This window comes from Perca fluviatilis, chromosome 13 (assembly GCF_010015445.1).
Source record: "Perca fluviatilis chromosome 13, GENO_Pfluv_1.0, whole genome shotgun sequence".
Classification (NCBI taxonomy): domain Eukaryota; kingdom Metazoa; phylum Chordata; class Actinopteri; order Perciformes; family Percidae; genus Perca; species Perca fluviatilis.
The window spans coordinates 34103100-34125267 of record NC_053124.1 but is presented as its reverse complement, the minus strand read 5'-3'; the positions used below and the strand labels follow the sequence as shown (position 1 = coordinate 34125267).

At 39.2% G+C, this 22168-nt stretch overlaps 2 protein-coding genes across 2 annotated transcripts in view; both read right to left on the bottom strand.

The window, feature by feature from the left end:
- Positions 1-275: 275 nt before the first annotated feature.
- Positions 276-13173, bottom strand: LOC120570951 (CD209 antigen-like protein E). The gene is made up of 6 exons (XM_039819638.1): positions 13023-13173; positions 12674-12784; positions 5283-5372; positions 2276-2418; positions 1757-1869; positions 276-775 (listed from the first exon to the last, which is right to left on the bottom strand). The coding sequence occupies exons 1-6, from the start codon at positions 13171-13173 to the stop codon at positions 646-648; spliced, it is 738 nt and encodes a 245-aa protein (XP_039675572.1). The 3' UTR covers positions 276-645.
- A 2076-nt stretch (positions 13174-15249) lies between these two features.
- The window catches only part of LOC120570950 (CD209 antigen-like protein E), an 83351-nt gene continuing 76432 nt past the window's right edge, over positions 15250-22168 (bottom strand). The window contains exons 2-6 of the mRNA XM_039819637.1: positions 18508-18627; positions 17881-17970; positions 17209-17351; positions 16685-16797; positions 15250-15346 (exon numbers count right to left, since the gene is read on the bottom strand). Of these exons, the coding sequence (XP_039675571.1) occupies positions 15250-15346; positions 16685-16797; positions 17209-17351; positions 17881-17970; positions 18508-18627 (563 nt within the window). The remainder of the gene's footprint in view (positions 15347-16684; positions 16798-17208; positions 17352-17880; positions 17971-18507; positions 18628-22168) is intronic.

The window sequence follows — 22168 nt, the reverse complement described above, 5'->3', positions numbered from 1 at the left end:
TCCTTTTATTCTCCTCCTGGGTGCTCGGTTTGTTTCAGGAACGTATTAGAAGTATTTTTACACAAAAAAACACAGACTGACAGGCTGGAGGTTGTAGGACAAGGCATCTTTATTTCTATAGCACATTTCAGCAACAAGACAATTCAAAATGCTTTACACACAGGAATACAGACTAAAAAATAAAAAAGATACAAATACAATAGTTAGGTTAAGGACATAGTGCAGCGTGAAAATATAATAATAATAATAATAATAATAATAACAATGATTTAATTGGTTGTGAGGACGGGTTGGGAGGGGAGATGGAGGTAGGGCTGTGTTTTATTTTGTGTGGAGTGTAAAATGTTCTAAGGACAAACTTCTAACTAACTGATTACAAACGTTATTATCAACTACATAAACCAAGGTAAAGACAACCTGCTAATTCATGTTTTTATTAGCTTTTATTATAATAATCCTGTAGGACTACAGAGTAAGTACACATGACTTCTAACCAGATTGTGAACTATGAAGGGCAGAGGAACAATATCTCTATAATCCAGGTTACTTAGCAACACAGAATAAACAGCTGAGTAAATGTTAAAGAATTGGTCTGATTTAACAAAGCTGATCCCAACACTACACACCTCTCTGTCATCAAAGAGTTCAGATCTTTTTCTCACAGATCCAGTTCTTATAATCATTATAATATCCTTGTGTCCATTTTCCTTGTCGACAGCAGGATGTTGCAGCATACAGGTAACAGTCATAGCAAGGCTGTCTTGATGCCCAGAACCTGTCAGACAAATAAAATGTAAATAATAAATAAAATCGTCCTTTTATCAAACAGCTGAAACTCCTGATTGTTAGTTCAAAGTAAACGGTTGCATTTCACTTTAAATATTCATATTATCTGTGATTAATATTATTTTAATAACTCGTTTAAGATTCAGTTTTGTAAATCAATGTAATCTGTGACTACTAATAAAAGAATGGAACCTTGTTCAGTGCTCCCGAATCTCTGTTTTCGTTTAAGGGTTTTATTTACAGAAATCATCCCCAAAAAAGAAGTAATGATGTGTTTTTGAATATCTAACACCAAGATGGCGTCCTTTCATTGTGTTCTGCCCCTACTGTCTCTTTTCATAAGATCAGCAGCCTGTCCCATAGACTTTACATTGTGATTGAGTCACAAACTACAGAAGCTTTTCATCTCTCCCTCTGTCCCTCTGTCTCTCTCTCTCCCTTTCTCCCTCTGTTCCCTTCTCTCTCTCTCTCTGTCCCTCTCTCTGTCCCTCTCTCTCTCTGTCCCCCTCTCTCTCTCCCTCTCTCTCTCTTTCTCCTCTCTTTCTCTCCTCTCTTTCTCTGTCCCTCTCCCCCTCCACTCTCTCTCTACCTGTCCCTCTCTCGTCCCTTTCTCTGTCCCCATCTCTCTCTCTCCCTCTGTTCCCTTCTCTCTCTCTCTCTGTCCCTCTCTCTCTGTCCCCCTCTCTCTCTCCCTCTCTCTCTCTTTCTCTCCTCTCTCTCTCTCCCTTTCTCTGTCCCTCTCCCCCTCCACTCTCTCTACCTGTCCCTCTCTCTGTCCCTCTCTCCCTCTGTCCCCCCCCCCCCTCTCTGTCTCTGTCTCTCTCTCTCTCTCTCTCTCTCTCTCTCTCTCTTTCTCTCTTTCTCTCTCTCTCTATCTATCCGGGGAGACCAACCTACACAGAATCTTTCAATGTAAACAGTGACCATGATGGAATTGTGATGGAAACCAAAAATCTTTAAAATGTCTCACATTTTTGTCAGCGGTGATCTGTCCACCCATTCCCATCTCCATTCTCCTTGTCTCCATTCATGGCGTAGACCAATCCAGAACTTTCCATCATCACTCAGCTCAGAGACAACCTTCTAGAAGTTGACGAGAGACAACAATCATTTCTCTGTTCACAGTTCAGCATTTCTGTTGTAGTAAAGTCATCTTGTGACTTCATCAGCCACAACAAACACAAGAGGGATCCCTCGGTCCACCACACACTGAGGACTGGACCCAACAGCATGACAGTAACACACATTAGTAATGGAGGAAAGTGAAGAAAGACATTTATAATCAGCAGAGAAACAGAGAATACATGAGGAAGTGCACTTTTAAAGCTCATAAGACAGTTAACTTACATTTTATTTCATCAGAAGTCATTTTAAAAAGGAAATTACACGTTTCAAGGTCATTTTCCAAAGATTTCAAGTTGACATTATGTATATTTAAATATTTCCATTAAATTTATTTTTCTCTAAAATCAGAAACAAACACACTCACCTGTTTTTCTTCGTTGTTTATGACGACCAGATCTGCTCCTCTCTTCTTACAGTCAGCTCTGCTTCCATCCCAAGTATTCTCCTCTTTAGATTTAAAGTAACAACTGCGTCCAAATCTTGTCCATCCATCAGGACACCGCATCTCTTAAAGTCAAACAAGTTTTAAAGACATATTTCACATCATTCAGTGTCAAAGTGATCAGACTTGCATTTTTACTCTTTACTTAAAGATCTTTCTTTCCTCTGTTACGTTTCCCTTTTCAGGATGTTTACTCTGTAAATAATTAGAATTTTCACTCAGGTTTTATATCTCATTTGTAATTAACCGTCTCTAACAGAACTATTCACATCATCAGCAAAACAGTTTAACAGCATGAAACAGTTATAATCAACTTTAATTACACAATCAAGATCTATGATGTAAATGTGTATAATGCAAGAGTCAAGGCTGGATTTACCACCGGGCCGATTGGGCCGGTGCCCGGGAGCCTGCGACTTCTAGGGGGCCTCCAAGACCCCACTAGCTAACTTTTTATTTATTTTTATTTTAAATTAAAATAAAATTAATTAATTAGTGTGTGTTTGTGTGTAGGCTATGTGTGTTAACAATAATTTAGTTGCACACAAAAAAGTATCATGATCAGTTTTTTGGCTTTGTCGGCTGTGTCTGATGACTACGAGTCAGGTTACCGCGGAAACTGTTGATAGCGGCAAGACAGGCGGTGGAGGATAGAGTGAAAGAATATGAGGACATCGACAAAAAAACATGGAAAACAAACGGTGGAGCAGTGGAGCCACAAAATGGAAAGCTAAAAGGGAGAAATATAGCAGAGAGGATTTAATTAGGAGTAATATTCCAACCATCTCCACTTTTTTCAGAAGTCGGCTTGACGCTAATAAAGAGCCTGGCAGCGCCTGCGGTGATGCTAGCGATGAGGAGTTCAGCACAACATCCAGCCTTGCTATTTCAGATGAACAATTAGAACAACATTAACACCCTGAGCACCAGCAGCAGGACATGACAGAGAACCACAGCTGGAGTGACTGACACCTGTTCAAATGGTTCCCCCCCACCACGGTCTCCAACTCCGCAGTTTGACAGCCTCAAAATGTAGGTCTATCTACTACTTTTTCCACTTATTAAAAACCTGATTATCATAGATACCCCGATCTGCACCAAAGCCTTCCAAATCTGACCCACCACCTAAATAAATATTTTTTCAGCTAGAGTCCAGCACCTCTGCTCTGTCCCCATATGACAGGGCTATGTTGCTTTTTAAATCATGTAACGTTGTTGTATTAATAGACATTTTTATGACCAGATATGTGGTCTAGGCTTATTAATGTATCATATGTGGGAGTCATTCTAGTTGAGGGTACTTTCACATCAAATTTCACCTAATATTTTAAAAGTAGCCTATTTCTTTTCTCTTTTTACGTCAGTTCACTGCAGAAAATCGGTAAAGTATAGCTTTGTTGTTTTTAATATTTTTAGAACCTTCCGCTGATTAAATCACTTAGCCCTATTCACAATATGTTATTATGTTTTTTTTATTTGAACGTTATTACAGTATATTGGTCTTACCAGTGAAGAATTAGTTTGCTGTGTCAGACACTAAGCACATGTATCATTGTGTGGTCATTCATATCAGACAATCGGACAGCAAGCAGGCATCTCTGCAACGCCAAAATCACCTAACTGTAGATCTACATATTTAATATGGGTTTTGTTACCACTAAGTATAATAATTTCTGCAGATAATGTAATACAGAAATGATAAATAAATAAAGTAGGCTATACTTATTTCTCTAAAAATGTAAAGTGTGCAAATATACAAACATATAAACCATAAGATAATACTGATACTGATACAGATTTTAAGGTGGAAGAAGGCAGTTGTGGTGATTTTGATGACATGCTTTTCGAAGAAGAGGTTGCTGTCAAAAATAACTCCTGATGTTGTGGATGTGTGAGGAGGGAGACAGGGTGGAGCTATAGATGGTGAAGAAAAAGTTGTCCAATGTTTTGAAGAGGAATTTGGGTTTGAGAAAGTTGGTTTGCATCCATGATTTAATTTCACTGGGGCAAATGGTCAAAGTGGAGTGAGTTGCAGTGGTGATGGATTTGGTGGAGATGTAGAGCTGAACAACATTGGCAATGGCGTTACATTGTTAGGTTTCATTACATATCAGGAAATTACGACATAGAATAAAATAGTTGCCATACATTAAGTTGTGCAACTCAACTTTGAGAACTAGATTTCATGCTGAGAGTGAGCTGTATAGGCCTATACATATATATAAGTTATACACAACCTATTTTCATTAATAAATTTGATTACAATGTTACAAACAGCTCTGTTACACTTTAGGCTAGTAGATCGTTGATCATCTGTTTCTCTGTAAAGGGGAGAGAGAGTGAGAGAGACTAAAACAGGTTCTCAACAATCAGCTGTTTTTCCAAAGTCAGCTCTTTAGATAAAATTGTGGTCACCACTATGTTTTTTTCTTGCCTTTGTTTTTGGTGTGATTTACTAGTGTTGGGTTGCCTCTGTGGAAGGGATGAGTCGACTGGATGTTTTCTGTTGAGATTAGCATTGATGTTGTGCTATTGTGGGAAGCTAGTTCGATTCTGACAGACTGTACAGACATGACTATAGTTATTCTTAGTTATGTTATTAGGATGTATTTTCATAGATTTTAATCTGCTTTATTGCAATATATTCTGTTGATTTTGTTCTGTGATAGTTTCCATTTTGTCCTTTGTTTTATAGATATTTATAGAGTCACAATTAAAATCACAAGAAATGGAGTTGGAGAAAGTGGGTTTGTTTGAAACTAAAGAAAAACCCACAGCTTACTTTTACTGTTTCTAAAAATGTAGATGCTGTGTGAGTTTGGGCCATGAGTTCTGGGAGGGGGGGGGGGCTCCAAGATTTTGTACCCAGGGGCCTCTGCATTCTAAATCCGTGCCAGACAGGAATTTACTGGTTTTCAAGTTTTTTCACCTTCAGTTCTGTCCTTCAGCTGCTTTACTTCATTCTGGAACTGACTGTAGTTTTTGCTCAGTTGGTCGTATCTGGTCTGCAGCAAAGTGACTGAAATATAAGATAAGGTGAGCCTTTATTAAAAATAATGTAAAATAAGAATTTGAAACTTTGAAAGAGCAAATCAACTAAATAAATACCTGGTGAAAACCACAACAAAATAAGAAACAGAACAACAAGAGAATTAAGTTATAAATCCTGTGTATAATGAAATGTTACACTATTACATTATTTCAAACTAGAATGTAGTTATTTGGTGTGTCTGTCCTTTAACCTGCCGTATATGTTGAGATGTAGTAAATAGAGGATCACTGACTTCTTAACTGAAGCATCAGGTGTGAACAAGAACCACAACCTCTGCTTTAGCTCTTGTCTCATGGCATGAAGATTTGACGTTATGAGGTTTTTAACAATAATATGCGTTCCCCCAGCCTGCCTATGGTCCCCCAGTGGCTAGAAATGGTGATAGGTGTAAACCGAGCTCTTGGTATCCTGCTGTGCCTTTGAGAAAATGAAAGCTCAGATGGACCGATCTAGAATCTTCTCCTTATGAGGTCATAAGGAGTAAGGTTACCTCCCCTTTCTCTGCTTTGCCCACCCAGAGAATTTGGCCCACCCATGAGAGAGAGAGAGACATCATGGCTTTCCCCCCTCTCTCCTCCTCAATAGCTACAGACACAAAAATGGCACATCCTAAGGAAAGCTCATTGTGGGACTGGCTCTAGTGTCTGTTATTCTGCACCAAGGCTGAATTTCGGGAAGGACACTTCAGATACAGTATTAGGGGACCACTAAGGCCTATATAAAAGCATCCAAAGAGCACCATGTCATGGGACCTTTAAGACCCCTCCTTCTGTAAAAGCCCAGTCTGCTCCGATTGGCTTTTTAAAAAAATTATGGCGCAGCTATGCAGAAGGTAGTTTTTAAGCCGTGGGTAGAGATACTCAGTCGGGGGCGGTATATTCTAATGAGCCTGACTGTGACAGAGGAAGGGAAGTCAAATGTGAATAGCTTGTTGAATCACGTTTCCTCATTTGGCAGCCGTGAAAAAAACTAACAGAGTTGTCTTATTTCACAGTTGTTTGGATGGTAGACACTCCAGATACCCAAATGTATATAAGAACTGGAAAAATATGTTTTTATGACATGTAAGATAAGAGATAAGATAAGGGACTGTTTGTTATTTATATAAAAGGGCCACCTGAGGAGTTTTGGGACCTTTAGTAAAAATAGACTTGACCCTCCCTTCGCCAGTGAAAAAATTTCTATGACCCTCCAAAATGATTGCGAAAAGAGGCATGACCCTCCCCATCAATTTATGGATGCCTTCTGTACTGGTTAGCACATGGTAAAGACGTGCAGTTGCCACTTATTTTTTACAGCCACGACGTCTGTTGAGATGCCTCTCCAAACGCAGAAACGAAGCAAATCACATAAAACGTTAAGAAAAAAGATCTGTATTTTTCCGTAATCTAATGACACAAAAAAAAAGTAATCCACAGCGATCAGTAGATCCACAAATAGAGTCACGGTGTATCCAGCAAGTCCTATACTACGAGCGTCACATTCACCAGACAGATCCAAACAGGTGAACAAGGCCTCTCCACTTCACTGTTGAAAACAATGTGGAATAAAACGTATACAAGTCCAAATCTACACAAAGCGCACAATCAATTAGTAAGCTGACATCAAATGTATATACATGGCATTTAGAAAACATTTTTGTTAGCTGTTAACGTTGGTAAGGCAAGATTTGCAGACATAGTGCAACAGTAATTTTCGTTTTTACCGGCCTGCTGCTCCCATCAGCCAGGTAGCACGATCTGATATCACCAAGTTATTAACAGTCCAGGATCAATGACAAAGTTGGTTGCCCTGGATTAACATTATAACCCAACCAATCGCGGTACGTTTTTGATTGTGATGTCATTAATAGTGCGACGTGATGGTAAATAAAAAAAAACGTCTGCCAGTTTCGCTATCGTAACGGCCGCCCGTTCCAGAGCTGCCGCCGATGCTTCACTATCGTGCTTAACAGGTAAGATTTAGCCTACTTCCAAGAAATTGAACGTCTTCAAAAACATTATAGAGTTGATGTGTAGCTAGGCTAAACAAGTTAGTAAGATAACTAGCATGACCAGCTAGTGTGCTAGCAGTAATTCAAATGGAAAGGGTTGAGCTACCACGTGTGATATTGATAAGAAATAAAATATCACTGTCCAGTTATATCTCTTAACAAGATGGAATGTCGGTCATTAGGCTAACCACTGTAATCATATGGAAAACAGGCTAGCTAGCATGACCAGCTAGTGTGCTAGCAGACTTGTGGTGGTATGAACTAGCCTAAAGGTAGCTTACTACTAAAATGTTCATGCTAAGCCTGTGTGAGTCCATAGACATTTTTTGCATAACTAACATTACAGACAAAACACCTTAGCATTGTGTTTTAATCAAAGTTGATAGCATTTGAAACTTATATGTGCAATGCTACAATTAGCTGCAAGTGATTAAGTGTTGATCCTGGACCACTACAGCATCACATACATCCTGGACTGTTGTTTATTGTTTGTCCTGGACAATCACAGCATTACAGCCATTACAGTAATTATCTGTTATTAAATCATAACTCTGGCATTATGCAATCTATAGACTGTTGTTCAAGTCACCTAAGGCTAATCCATACCTGTCAAGTTTTGGATTTGAAAATAAGGGAAATTTTTCCGGCGCCCACCGGAGGCAGTCCCACCACCCCAACCAAGCTCCAGTATCCCTTACATTTTAAGACAGGTGTACAAGAAAGCTAAAATCACCACTTGATGCAGAATTCTGAAAACATTTACAATTTATAACATTGCTTGTCTTTACATTTTATTTTCATTCCACACATTCTTTTCATTTCATATTGCTTTTCTTTTACAGTTTTTCTTTTCATTTCACATAACTTTTCTTTACTCTTTTAGTGAGTTATTGTATAAATTTGTTGCAGACTTTGCATTCTTTAAGATTGTTTTGGAAGGAGTGTATTTGTGGGCTGGGCCAGAGTGGTTTACAGAGTGGTTTACATGAGAGTAGAGCGCAAACAGTTCTGTTGTCTAACGTCCTCCTCTGTAACAATCTTTCGTACCATGCTAAACACCCTTTCTCAACTTGCATTGCTATGGGGAATGCATAGTAAAGCCTTCATAAGTTTTGGCAGCGCACCGTCTCTGTCGTAGCGTCCATCATCCGTCTCTCATCATCTGACCTCACACACTAAACTCGCGACAACTGCCACCTACAGTACCTGTAGTAGGCTACTGCATGTGGCAGTTATCGCGAGGCTAGTGACAGAGCTCAGATTGGGAATGTTTTATGTATTGTATTATTTTTTAATAACGCAGGTTAAAATACGGGAGATTTACGGGAAAATACTAATACGGGAGGACGGCGGGAAAGAAGGGTAAAATACGGGACTTTCCCGGCCAAAACGGGATACTTGACAGGTATGCTAATCTATCAGGGCAATTGGCTTACGTTTTGGTTTTGTTTCAAATACCCAGTTAGGTTAACTTTAGCTGCTGAGTTATTTATTAACTCTATAATGGAAAGTATTGTGAGTAAAGTCTGTGGAGGTAAAACCATGTGCTCTTTTCTTTCAGAAATGGAGGACATTATTTAAAAAGCGGTCATCAATGAAGAAAAAAGAAAATGTGGATCCAAGAAAGCCAAACTTGAAGTTTTTGTGATGCCACGCCAGCAGAAAGATGTTCACAGTATTCTTATCGAAACCTGGACTCTTATTTTAACCTGCTGCTGCGTTTTACCTTGATCTCAATTGCTGTCTTCCAGGAAAACCACCCTTTTGAGTGCATGACAATAAAGTACTTGAACTTGATTAGACAGTCTTCTTGTGTGTATTCATTTGCCCACATCACAATCAAAATGTGCCACTGATTGGTTGGTTATAATGTTAATCCAGGGCAACCAACTTTGTCATTGATCATGGACCGTTAATTACTTGGTGATAACAGATCGTGCCAGCCAGGTAGGCTAATCTTTTTTTTTACTAAGGCAGCATATAAAATCAGATGTATTACCTACCACCATTTAGTTGTTTTGTGTTATTTAAAATATTTATAAAATATCTGGTCATGCCAGACATAATTATTCCACTAATGTTTTTAAACAATGCAATTACCTGTTTCAGCCACCAGGGGAGCAGTGCTCCCACTGCCTCCCAGCAAATTCATGGGTCACACCCATCTGGTAGCGGGGCCGGAACTGAGAGCTACAGTACAGGCCAAAAAATTTTGGACACACCTTCTCATTCAAATGTGTTCCTTTTATTTTCATGACTATTTACATTGTAGATTCTCACTGAAGGCATCAAAACTATGAATGAACACATATGGAATTATGTACTTAACAAAAAAGTGTGAAATAACTGAAATCATGTCTTATATTTTAGATTCTTCAAAGTAGCCACCCTTTGCTTTTTTATTAATAAGGGAAAAAATTCCACTAATTAACCCTGACAAGGCACACCTGTGAAGTGAAAACCATTTCAGGTGACTACCTCATGAAGCTCATTGAGAGAACACCAAGGGGTTTTGCAGAGTTATCAAAAAAGCAAAGGGTGGTTACTTTGAGGAATCTAAAAATATAAGACATGTTTTCAGTTATTTCACACTTTTTTGTTAAAGGGGTGATAGAATGATTATATAGGGTATGTCACACTGTTCCTTATGGTCTCCTAATGGGGTATGTAACATTGGTTGGGCTGAAAATGGCCTGGTTGATATTTTATTGGCCCTTATGCATCCCTGTGTTTTGGCCCTATTTGTAACAAGAGCTTTTCTTCCAAATATGGTATGGTCATGAATATTTAGATGAGCTGCGCGCTGATTGGTTGAGCGACTTGCCATACGACACATTAGAGACGCGCTGATTGGTTGAGCGAATCCCATACAACACATACATTAGAGAAGCGACAGAATCTCATATTCCAGACACTGCAATGTTTCATTACTAAATTTACTTCTGAGACTTTTTAGCGGAAATCAACTATATAAAGCTGAAATATGGGCCGTTTACAAAAATTGATGGCTAATTGCAAATTTGGTAAGACGGTCGGACTTTAGGAGCTCCACACAGTCTGACGAAAGCGGCAGCCTGCTGGGCTCCATACCCAGCGCAAAGTCACCCTTTGTGGATACTGCACTATCGGGGCTCCGCGGCCAGCTGCCGGCATAACTATAATATATTTACGGTTTGAATTTCGTCACACCACTTATATAACATCATTCCCCAATGTCTTATAAAGCTAACCGTTGTGTCCGATTTGATTTTAAGGCAATTGTATGAACGCGAGGCGTCTTTGTAGGACGAGCAGCTGCTTGCTATATGTCCCGTTCATTACAATGGGGAAATACTGCAGCTAGCTAGCTACACTGTCGCCATAACTAAATTATATTTACAGTTTTAATTTCTTCACGCCACTTATATAACATGATTCCCCAATGTCTTATAAAGCTAACCGTTGTGTCCGATTTGATTTTAAGGCATTTTTATGAACGCAATGCGTCTTTGTAGGACGAGCAGCTGCTTGCTATATGTCCCATTCATTACAATGGGGAAATATCGCAGCTTGCTCACTTTCGCATAACTAAAGTATATTTTGAATTTCATCACGGCATGACTATTACAGATTCCTCAAGGTCTTACAAAGCTTAGCTAACACTTGTCCGATTTCAGATTTCAATTGAATGTATTTTTGTGAATGTCAGAGTTAGGAGGAGGCTAGCTAGCTCTCATTGATGGACTCCATCTCACCGTGGCTCTATCAATGAGACTCCCGGACAAGAGGCGTTTATTTCCCGATTGTTTGTTTAAATAACTCAACACACATACCCATTATAAGATTAACTGGAATCTGCGGGCTGCGGTAAAAGATTGCCGGTAACAAGCTTCGCTGACACTGCCGGTCGGGACGGCGATGTAGCAACCCAAGGCAGCACCGGCGCTTAAACTCCGACACACAGTCGGGAGAAATTTTGCAATTAGCCATCCATTTTCGTAAACGGCCCCCATATTTGAGCTTTATATGTTTGATTTCTCGCAACAAAGTTTCAGAAGTGAATTTTGTAATGGAATAGCAGAGATCTGCGTGACCTAGCTAGATTCAGAAAACTACCTGATCTCAGGTCAGTTGTGTAGCCTATGTAAATGTTGGGGGTGACCGTTCTCTTAATACACCCATGGCTGTGACAAAGGTTCCGGATTTTGAGATGCTTACGCAGCAACACTAGCTTTGTTGAGATTCGCCCCGTTTTCAGCGGCAGTTTCAAAATATGAGATTTTCATAGTAAAGGGGTGTCAATGGGATTTTGAGCTTCTATGTATGTCCCATTTACCCACCGAACTGTCGTTATTCAACTATGACAGGGTAAAATCGGTTTTGCATTCTATCACCCCTTTAAGTACATAATTCCACATGTGTTTATTCATAGGTTTGATGCCTTCAGTGAGAATCTACAATGTAAATAGTCATGAAAATAAAGAAACACATTGAATGAGAAGGTGTGTCCAAACTTTTGGCTGTACTGTATATGCATAAAAATGCACCAAATGAGCCATTTTGAAATTTTGCTGTTTCATGAATACAAAAGTTGTATTCATTTCACATTTCCTGTTAAATCATGCTGTGGCAATAACTTTTGTATTGCACAATGCCCAATTGAATAATACAATATCAAATTCAACATAGCATATATTAATATATATATGAAAAATATTGCACTATTACCCTATCATTGCACATCAGATAAAAATAATGTTAAGTACCACAAGTCTTATTTAGTATTTGTCTCACATACATCACTGCAGCCAATACACACACATACACACATATTATCTGTTATTATTCATTAATTTGATTGTGAATGAGAATTTATATCGCAGTTCGGCAACCTGTACCTTCTGCCTGAAGGCATCAGCTCAATGTCACTATAGGACGTGATTTGTGTCATTGGTAATTTTGAGACCCTGTTTCCTCACCGCCTACTCGAAGACCTCCTGAAGAGGAGTTGGTGGCATTTAGCTAATTATTTTTCCAGTCCTTTTTATCAAGTTTTGGAGCTGTGATTTTAATTTAACGGACAGGTTACCGAACCAAACATAATGCCATAACGAACAATAGATTCAGTGGCTGCCTTGTAAAATAGTAGCATATCTTTGTCCACTCCATGAACTAAGTCGTCTTAAAAAAATATAGACGCTGAGATATCTTTTAGCAAACATACTCCACTTGATGGGCAGCAACTGACAGTCTCCTTTAAGATATGACAGTTAATAATAAAAACATAATTCCTTACGGCGAATGAAGAGTCCAGCCAACATCAGAAGATAAAACCCTCCCAGAGTCACTGCAGTAGCTTTGAAACACCTTCTGTTGTTGGCTGCAGGGTTGTTTTGAGTGTGTGGTCCTACAGAGACACAATACATCAGAACATGTTTTATTATGTTTGAAGTTTGAACAATAAGAATGACTCACGAGGCACCTGATTACAGCACTAGGAAACCTGATAATAACCCACAGTTAATGGTGACCAATGGTGGATTGATTGATTAATTGTGAAATCTTATTCATTATCTAATTGTTATAAAGCCACACGTAAACTGACATGAACTTCCCCTTTACAACAATTATCATTTCAGACTTACTGGCTCTTTGTGGCCCGAGATCAGCGTGATGCTCTTCATCCTCTAATATCACCACCTGCCTCTCCTCTTCCTCTCCATTGTTCTCTTGGACGTTTCTGTTATATCTCACATTCAGGCTCAAACATTGAGCAGTAACAGTATATGCAGACATCTTGACAAACTAAAAACTGAACTGAACGTATTCTCCATCTCACTGTCTGTCTTTAAGTTGGTCACTCCTTTAACACAGGAAGTGGCTGCAGCACAAACCACTAAGACAGATGCACATCCTGATACAGCTATTAATGTTAGACAAAAAGTCCCGCTTAACTTCAAATATGACTCACATTGCAGAAAATAAACATATCTGTGCAAATCTGCATTAACAACTCTCAGAAACAGGAACTGTTGTTGGACCGGACACTTTTTTTGTTCTGTCTGTTAGAGGAAGTGAAGTATAGGTGTGAATTTTAATGTTTGAGTGAAACAAACAAAACACATGATAGATCATATTCTTTACTGACACACAACCAGGGTCTGTGATAATTACCTGAAGTTCAGCTGGATGGAATAAAGAATAAGCTCTGCTACATGCACAGCTAGTAACACACAGAGAGCAGATCATAGATGCAAAACAGAGTAGAGGAGCACAGAAAAAAAGATGAAGAGATGAGTGACCAATGTTGCAAGTCTTCCATGTGTAATAGTTTATGCATGTATGTGTTAATGGCTATTAGCTGAAGTGTTGTTGTTGTAACTGAAACTAAAGCTATTTCTCTTGTGGATGTTTTTGTCAGTTACAGCTTCAGGTGCATTACCACCACCATCTCGACTGGAGTACCGTGCGTGTCTATACACCCTCCCCTGCCGGTATAGGGCAACGATGCCACTCCTCACTCCTAAACTATAAGCTTTATCAAAGAGGAGAGTTTTAAGTTTACTCTGAAATTTGGAGAGAGTTTCCACACACCCCACACACCCCCTCCACCTTGCCCCCTCTCTCCTCCTCAATAGCCACAGACACAGTAAGGCACATCCTAAGGAAAGGTCATTCGGGACTGGCTCTAGTGGCTGTAATTCTGCACCAAGGGTGAATTTCGGGAAAAGAGACTTCAGATACAGTATTAGGGGACCACTACAGACTATATAAAAGAGACTTCAGATACAGTATTAGGGCACCACTAAGGTCTATATAAAAGAGACTTCAGATACAGTATTAGGGGACCACTAAGGTCTATATAAAAGAGTCTTCAGATACAGTATTTGGGGACCACTAAAGCCTATATAAAAGCATCCAAAAAGCAACATGTCATAGGACCTTTAAGGCTCTGGTTCCCATTCTATTTTTAGAGACCATAGTGCGGTTAACATTACACTCCCTCATAGACAGGCGGGCACCACAGTGTTTTCTATGCCCTGGTGACAGACTGACAGGCTGGAGGTTGTAGGACAAGGCAACTTTATTTCTATAGCACATTTCAGCAACAAGACAATTCAAAACGATTAACATAAAACAGTAAAGAGTAATTAAAAACTTTCATGAAGGAGATAGAAAATAAAAAGTTACAGTGCAGTATAAGATATAAATAATAATTTGATTAAATAGGTTGTAGGGACGGGATTGGGTTGAGAGGGTTTTATTTTGTGTGAAGTGTAAAATGTTCTGAGTAAAAAGGATGAAAATGTGTGGAATTATTTTACAACTGAAATTATTTTTTGTTATTACAAAGGCGAAGTACAGGAAAAAGCAACCTTTGCCCCAGACACTGAATTCCAGGTACTGTTTAAAATATGAACGGTAGCCAGCCCTAGTTACAGGACATGAACTCTGGTCACGTGATATAACATGAACCTTAATGCATGTTCCCATCTCATGGTGAAGCTTCTCTCTGGCAGCTGGAAATTAGCAGCTGACTGCAGGTTTATCAAAGGAAACACAGGAACAACTTCTAACTGATTACAAATGATGTAATCAATTACATAAATCAAGGTAAAGGCAACCTGCTAATCCATGTTTTTATTAGCTTTTAATATAATAATCCTGTAGGACTACAGAGTAAGTACACATGACTTCTAACCAGATTGTGCACTATGAAGGGCAGAGGAACAATATCTCTGTAATCCAGGTTATTTAGCAACACAGAATAAACAGCTGAGCAAATGTTAAAGAATTGGTCTGATTTGACAAAGCTGATCTCAACACTACACACTCCGCTGTCATCAAAGAGTTCGAAGAAAATCTTTTCTGCTATTCTACCTTATGTACATTGTTCCTTTTTTGTTGATCGCAGCATGAAGCAGCGAACAGGTGATCATCATTGCGAGTCAGTCCTGCTGCCCAGAACCTGTCAGACAAATAAAATGTTCTTTTATCAAACAGCTGAAACACCTGATTGTTATTAATTTGAAGTAAACGTTTGCATTTCACTTTAAATATTTATATCATCTGCAATTAATATCATTATTTTAATAACTTGTTTAAGATTCAGTTTTGTAAATCAATGTTTTCTTTGACTGATAATAAAAGAAACTTGAAACCTGTCAGTTCTCCCATATCTCTGTTTTCAGTCATTTAAGGGTTTTATTTACAGAAATCATCCCCAAAAAATGTGTTTATTAATATCTAACACCAAGATGGCATCCTTTCGTTGTTTTCTGCCCCTACTGTCTCTTTTCATGAGATCAGCAGCCTGTCCCATAGACTTTACATTGTGATTGAGTCACACACATTAAACTACAGAAGCTTTTAATCTCTGACATGTTTTACAAGTATTAAATCTTCATGGTTTAGGTGCTGGGGGACGTTTTGTTGCAGCACCTCAGTTGACACAAAACGGTTTCAAAGCTGACTCTGCACCCCATCTCTCCAGTTTCTTCTTAATACGTACTACTAATGCTACTACTAATACTACTACCAATACTCCTAATACTACTACTACTACTACTACTCCTACTAATACCACTACTACTCCTAATACTACTGCTAATACTACTACTAATACTCCATATACTACTCCTAATACTACTACTACTATTGTCTCTATATCTCTTCCTCCCTCTCTCTCTCTCCTCTTTCTCTCTCTCTCTCTCTGTCACCCTCTCTGCGTCTCTCTCTCTCTGTCTCTATTTCTCTCCCTCTTTCTCTCTCTCTCTGTCCCTCTCTCTCTGTCTCTCTCTCACTATTCCCCTCTTTCTTGTCTCTCTCTGTCTCTTTCTCTCTCCATCATCCCATTTCTGTCTCTCTCTCTCCCTCTCTATGGCTCTCTCTCTCTCTGTCCCTCTCTGTCCCTCTATCTCTGTCTCTCTCTCTGTCTCTCTTTCTCTGTCTGTCTCGCTCTCTCTCCATCATCCCACTTCTGTCTCTCTCTCTCTCTCTCTGTCTCTCTGTCCCTCTCTCTCTCTCATTCTCTGTCTCTCTGTCTGTCTCTCTCTCTGTCCTTCTCTATCTCAATCTCTCTGTCCCTCTCTCTCTGTGTGTCTCTCTCTCCCTCTCTCTTACTCTCCCTCTCTCTCTCTCTGTCTCTCACTATCCCTCTCTCTCTCTCTCTCTGTCCCTCTCTCTCTGAGTCTCTCTGTCTCTCTCTCTCCCCCTCTCTCTGGGGAAACCAATCAACTCATTGTAAAACATAATTATTTTAGTGACAAACAGTGACCAGAAACCAAAAACCTTTAAAATGTCTCACGTTTTGGTCAGTGGTGATCCGTCCACCCATTTCCATTCTGAGTATGAGTATGTCCCTATATTCCGTAGACCAATCCAGGACTCTCCATCCTTATTCAGCTCAGAGACAAACTTCTAGTAGTTGACGAGAGAAAACAATAATTTCTCTCTTCACAGTTCAGCATTTCTGTTGTAGTAAAGTCATCTGGTGACTTCATCAGCCACTACAAACACAAGAGGGATCCCTCAGTACACTACACACTGAGGACTGGACCCAACAGCATGACAGTAAACCCACATTAGTAATGGAGGAAAGTGAAGAAAGACATGTATACTCAGCAGAGAAACAGATAAAGCATGAGAAACTACACGTTTAAAGCTCATAAGACAGTTAACATTTAATTTCATCAGAATGCATTTTAAAAAGGAAAATAAACACGTTAAGGGCATTTTCGAAAGATTTCGAATTGACATTATGTATATTTAAATATTTCGATTAAATGTCTTTTTCTCTAAAATCACTCACTCAGAAACAAACACACTCACCTGTTCCTCTTCGTTGTTTATGACGACCAGATCTGCTCCTATCTGCTGACAGTCAGCTCTGCTTCCATCCCAAGTATTCTTCTCTTTAGATTTGAAGTAACAACTGCGTCCAAATGTCGTCCATCCATCAGGACAGCACTTCTCTTAATGTCAACAAATTTTACAGACAGATTTCTCATCATTCAGTGTCAAAGTGAAAAGACTTGGAGTTTTAACTATTTAGTTAAAGATCTTTCTTTCCTCTGTTACGTTTACCTTTCAGGATGTTTACTCTGTAAATAATTGAATTTTTATTCAGGTTTTATATCTCGTTTGTAAGTCTCTTACAGAAATATTCACATCATAAGCAAAACAGTTCAACAGCATGAAACAGTAATAATCAACGGTAACAACACAATCAAGTTCTATGATGTAAATGTGTATAATACAGGAGTTTACTGGATTAAACTTTTCTCATCTTTAATTCTGTTCTTCAGCTGCTTTACTTCATCATGTAACTGACTCTGATTTACACTCATGGTTTTGTTACTTCTCTGTAACTGACTGTAGTTGTCAGAGATGTCTTGTGATAAACAGCAATATATACAAGTAAGACATCATGAGATTATTTATGCTTAATATGCAGTGTGAAGTTGGATCATGTGTGTTATGGTGATTTGAAACCTTTCTTACCTGAAACTTCCCCCTGGAGCTGACTGTAGTTGTTGCTCAGTTGGTCGTATCTGGTCTGCAGCACCTCGTGTCTGGTCTGCAGCAAAATGACTGAAAGATAAATATGAAAACAACAAAGTTAAAAAAAGACCAACAACACCAAATATTCTGCTTCAAACTAAATACAAATATTTGTGACATAAAACCACAGTCTTTTTCTGTGTGGAAAAATTAGTCAAAGCTTGCATGAGGTCTCATTAGTCTGACTTTCCCAAACTGAATATGTCTTTAGTACAATTTGCTCTCTTCCTGTTTCCACTGGCGGTGTTTCCTTGCTGAGTGGTGGTATGAAGAAAACGTCCTGGTAGTCAAGTGTTGTGTTGATAACATTTCAGCTTAATGTTAACACAGAATGAAGACTGGTTTTTGCCCTCCTATTTCTTACATTGGAATCGTGTTAGGAAGGGATCGCTTTAACAGGTGGTATGAACATTAGGAATGAATACAGCAAATAATAACTATTTCAACTTATGGCATGTCAGTAAAAACCGGAACCTTTCATTCAGAGCCTGAAGGTGATTTAAGTACAGCATGGAGTATTGGTTCAGTATTTGTGGCTCAGTAGTTGTAAGGGGTATTTTAACTTACAGTATACGAATAAGAGGATGATTCCAGTCATCATCAGAAAGCAGAGCACTGCCAGAAAGAGTGCTGCAGCCCTGAAAGTCTTCCTTTGGACAGCTGGAGGATGCCTCTCAGTGTCTGGTCCTAAAGTGGCAAAGCAAACAGAGAGCAAGGTTCATTACAGGGAAACAACATGAGTCTTTGTTATCAAAGTTCCTATTATCAGTCCTCCAGGATTTTGTGGCCTTTTATTGAGATTGTTGCGGCCGAAATGCCTGATTTTGCGGGAGCTTTTGTAAAAAATTGCAATAAAAGTTGCGATGCCTTTTTGTACTATTGTTGCAATGAAGTTGCGAGAGAGTGAAAAAAAACAAAAAAGTTATATAATGAATCAAATTTGAACATATGTGTCAGTGGCTTGTTGATCTTTAGATTGTTAGTTTATTTCCTCTCCTGGCCTGGGATACACATTCATATATTTTGATAAAGTTCTTATTGGAAGTTAACTGATGATTGCACTTACAATAACGAGCATAGCTGTCCTCAATTAAGGTCATTCTGTATGTCTCATCTCCGTTTTTTCCTGCATCCACCGTGTGTGTTTGTGTGTGTGCGCGTGCCGCTGGGGAATTGAGCAGCCCCGCCCGCTGCAGAGAGCAGGATTGAAACAGCAGCAGCTTTCAGCGACTTTAGAGTAAAAAACATTACAGTGTGCATTGATGTTAAAATGTATACAGGTTGGCAGGACAGTCTGAAATGTCTTTCGCTTTACATTTTGTTGGTAAATGTGAGATGTTCGAGTCACACACGTCTCGTCTTCATGTCAGAAAAAGGAAATATATTTGGCGACGTGTGTGTGTTACGTTAACCCGTTCTCACTCCTGCTTGGTCAGTGGCTCTCAGAGTCGCAAAGTGACGCAAAGTCTGGTATGTGGGATTGCTGTGATTGTTTGAAGTCGTAGGAAACTCTGGTTATGGGTCAAATTTGCGGTGAAGTTGCGGTGATTGGTCAAAATTGTGACTCGCACCAAATTCACTGTGATCGGTTGAATTTGCGTGAATTGTTGCAATCGCAACATCGCGAAATCCTGGAGGGACTGTATTATGTCCCTGTAAGAATAAACTTTTACTCAGCAGCTTCATTGCTTTGATCTGTGGTTGGATGGGTCAGACCCTTCAGGTTCACTTCAGGTGAGAATGCGGTCCGACCCAAATACAGGAAGTAAACCACAAACAGGGCATTTACTAGCCTGCAGCTTCAACCTTGCACACAATGTATAGACGTATATATGATTTAAGGGATGATAACATTCAGATCCATAAACTGTTCTGAGCACACATCACTGGTCGTCTGTGTGACATCATCAGTCTGTGTGACATCATCAACACTGAAGCAAAACCAGGAAACCCAAGATGTTTTAAATTTGGTGATGCTCCATTATTTCTGAGACCAGAAGTGTCGGCAGGTTTCACTCAGATATTCGGTCCAATAAGAGAAGCGACTATTTCCACCATGTGACATTTGTTAACAGTGTTTGGTGTTTTTGACAAAGTGCAGTGTGAACGCAAACCCAACCAAATAAATAAATGCAAGAATGCTGCAACCTCACCCCTGGTGTCTGTTGAGTCTGATGAACTATAGGTGTGAAAGCGTACTTGAACAAATTATTAAACCTCTTAGGTATACCAATTATTACACTAAAATAAAACAAATATCAACACATCTGAAATGTTGAGTTGTTATGGGCCATTGAATTGCAGAACTGACGCAATAAAAAAGCTGCCTTATAGTGACTTTCCTCTCTCTCTATAGTCTCTCTCTCTCTCTAGTCTCTCTTTCTCTCTTTATTTGGCTCTACATTGCTAATGATATTCAACAGACTTCGTCACATTGTACTTCCCTCTTTCCTGTCATGTGGTTTCATGTCTTTACCGGAGTCAATGCTTCCTCAGATCTCAGCAATGACACTTGTCAGTTAAGTGTTAAAATAACCAAACACATCGGGTATAATTTCTTAATAAAAAATGCATCCCAACACTTGAAAATGAGTCTTTAACAAGAGAGCTCTGATACTGTTAGCAGAACATAATTAAACTAACTACAGGAAAGAGCTGCATAACACAAGGTTTCCATACTGTACATGTACATCTATAGAGACAAAGATAGATGTGCGGCAGTTTACTTGGGATTTGACAGCTGAGAGTAACAAACTAAACTGAGAGCAAACGTAGTGTTTACACATCAGTCCAACAAGACTTGAAGGTACAGCCACATTCAAACAGATCAGCATGAGTATTTATGATATGTATTTTTCATAATTTCTCACTTACCTGCTCCTGCTGACTGATTATCAGTGTGATCATTTCTGATAGCGTATATTTCCACCTCCCTTTCATCCCACTCTTCTTTGTCTTCCAGCACATTTCTTTTGTATCTCACCTTCTTTGACATATCTGCATTGGCATAAATATCTCCCGACATCTTGAAATACTGTAGCTGCACTTAACTTCACTTACTGCTTACCGCGCTGTGTAGATCGGACACTATGCTGCTGTAAAACTTTGGTAGATATATATTCAGTAATGTGACATCCTCTACTGATGCTGCTGCTGTCAATGTGTCTTGGAAAGTAAAGAATATTAAGGAAGTAACAGCACATACCACCCACCCACACACACACAAACACACACACACACACACACACACACACACACACACACACACACACACACACACACACACACACAACCGTATTACTCATTTTTTGATATATTTGAATAAAAACATAGTTTTATGTTATATATATATATATATAACTCCAGTCCGGTGGTTTTCTTAACTCCAGCAAGGACACTGCATTGTCCAATCTTTGGATTTATTTTATGAAACCATTTATAAATGCATTTGTGTAAAACTGAAACATTTATAAATAGCATTAATTCATAGCTTAGCTAAAGGCTGTCACACCCCACACAGCAGTTCAAAACAGGAAATGCTGCTTTCGTTTTTTTAATAATAATAATAATAATACATTTAATTTATAATGCACTTTTCATCAGAGATCTCAAAGTGCTACAGGTTAGAGATAAAAACGATAGAAAAAAAAAAAAAAATAAAAATAAGTAGTTTAAAATACAAGAATAAAAATAAAAATAAAACATCTAAAAGGGACCAAAAGCTTTGCAAAAGAGAAATGTCTTAAGGCCTTTTTTAAAACAGTCAATGTGTTGAGGTGCCCTCAAGGTGTCAGGGAGGGCATTCCACAGACGTGGGGCAGCAGCACCGAAGGCCCTATCTCCCATAGTCCTGAGTCTGGTTCTGGGTATGTGGAGCAGGTTTGAGTGAGTGGAGCGGAGGGAGCGTGTAGTGTTTTGAGGGTTGATGAGTTCTTTGAGGTAGGGAGGGGCATGTCCATGGATGCATTGATGTGTGAGGAGGGAAACCTTGTATTCAATCCTGGTGGAGACGGGAAGCCAGTGGAGTGAGTGGAGAACGGGGGTAATGTGCTCATGTTTCCGCACTCTCATCAGGATCCTAGCTGCAGAGTTTTGTATGTACTGAAGCCTCTGCAGGCTCTTTCCAGGAATCCCAATGAGCAGTGCGTTACAGTAGTCCAGTCTGGAGGAGACAAAGGCATGAACCAGCTTTTCGGCATCTGAGATGGAGAGAATGGGGCGAAGTTTG

Coding starts and splice junctions, on each gene's coding strand:
- LOC120570951 (XM_039819638.1), bottom strand. CDS start 13,173: ATGTCTGCATATACTGTTACTGCTCAATGTTTGAGCCTGAATGTGAGA. Junction 5,373..12,673: donor GGCTGGACTCTTCATTCGCC/GTAAGGAATTAT, acceptor CTTATATTTCAG/TCACTTTGCTGCAGACCAGA. Junction 776..1,756: donor AGATCACCGCTGACAAAAAT/GTGAGACATTTT, acceptor TTTGTCTGACAG/GTTCTGGGCATCAAGACAGC.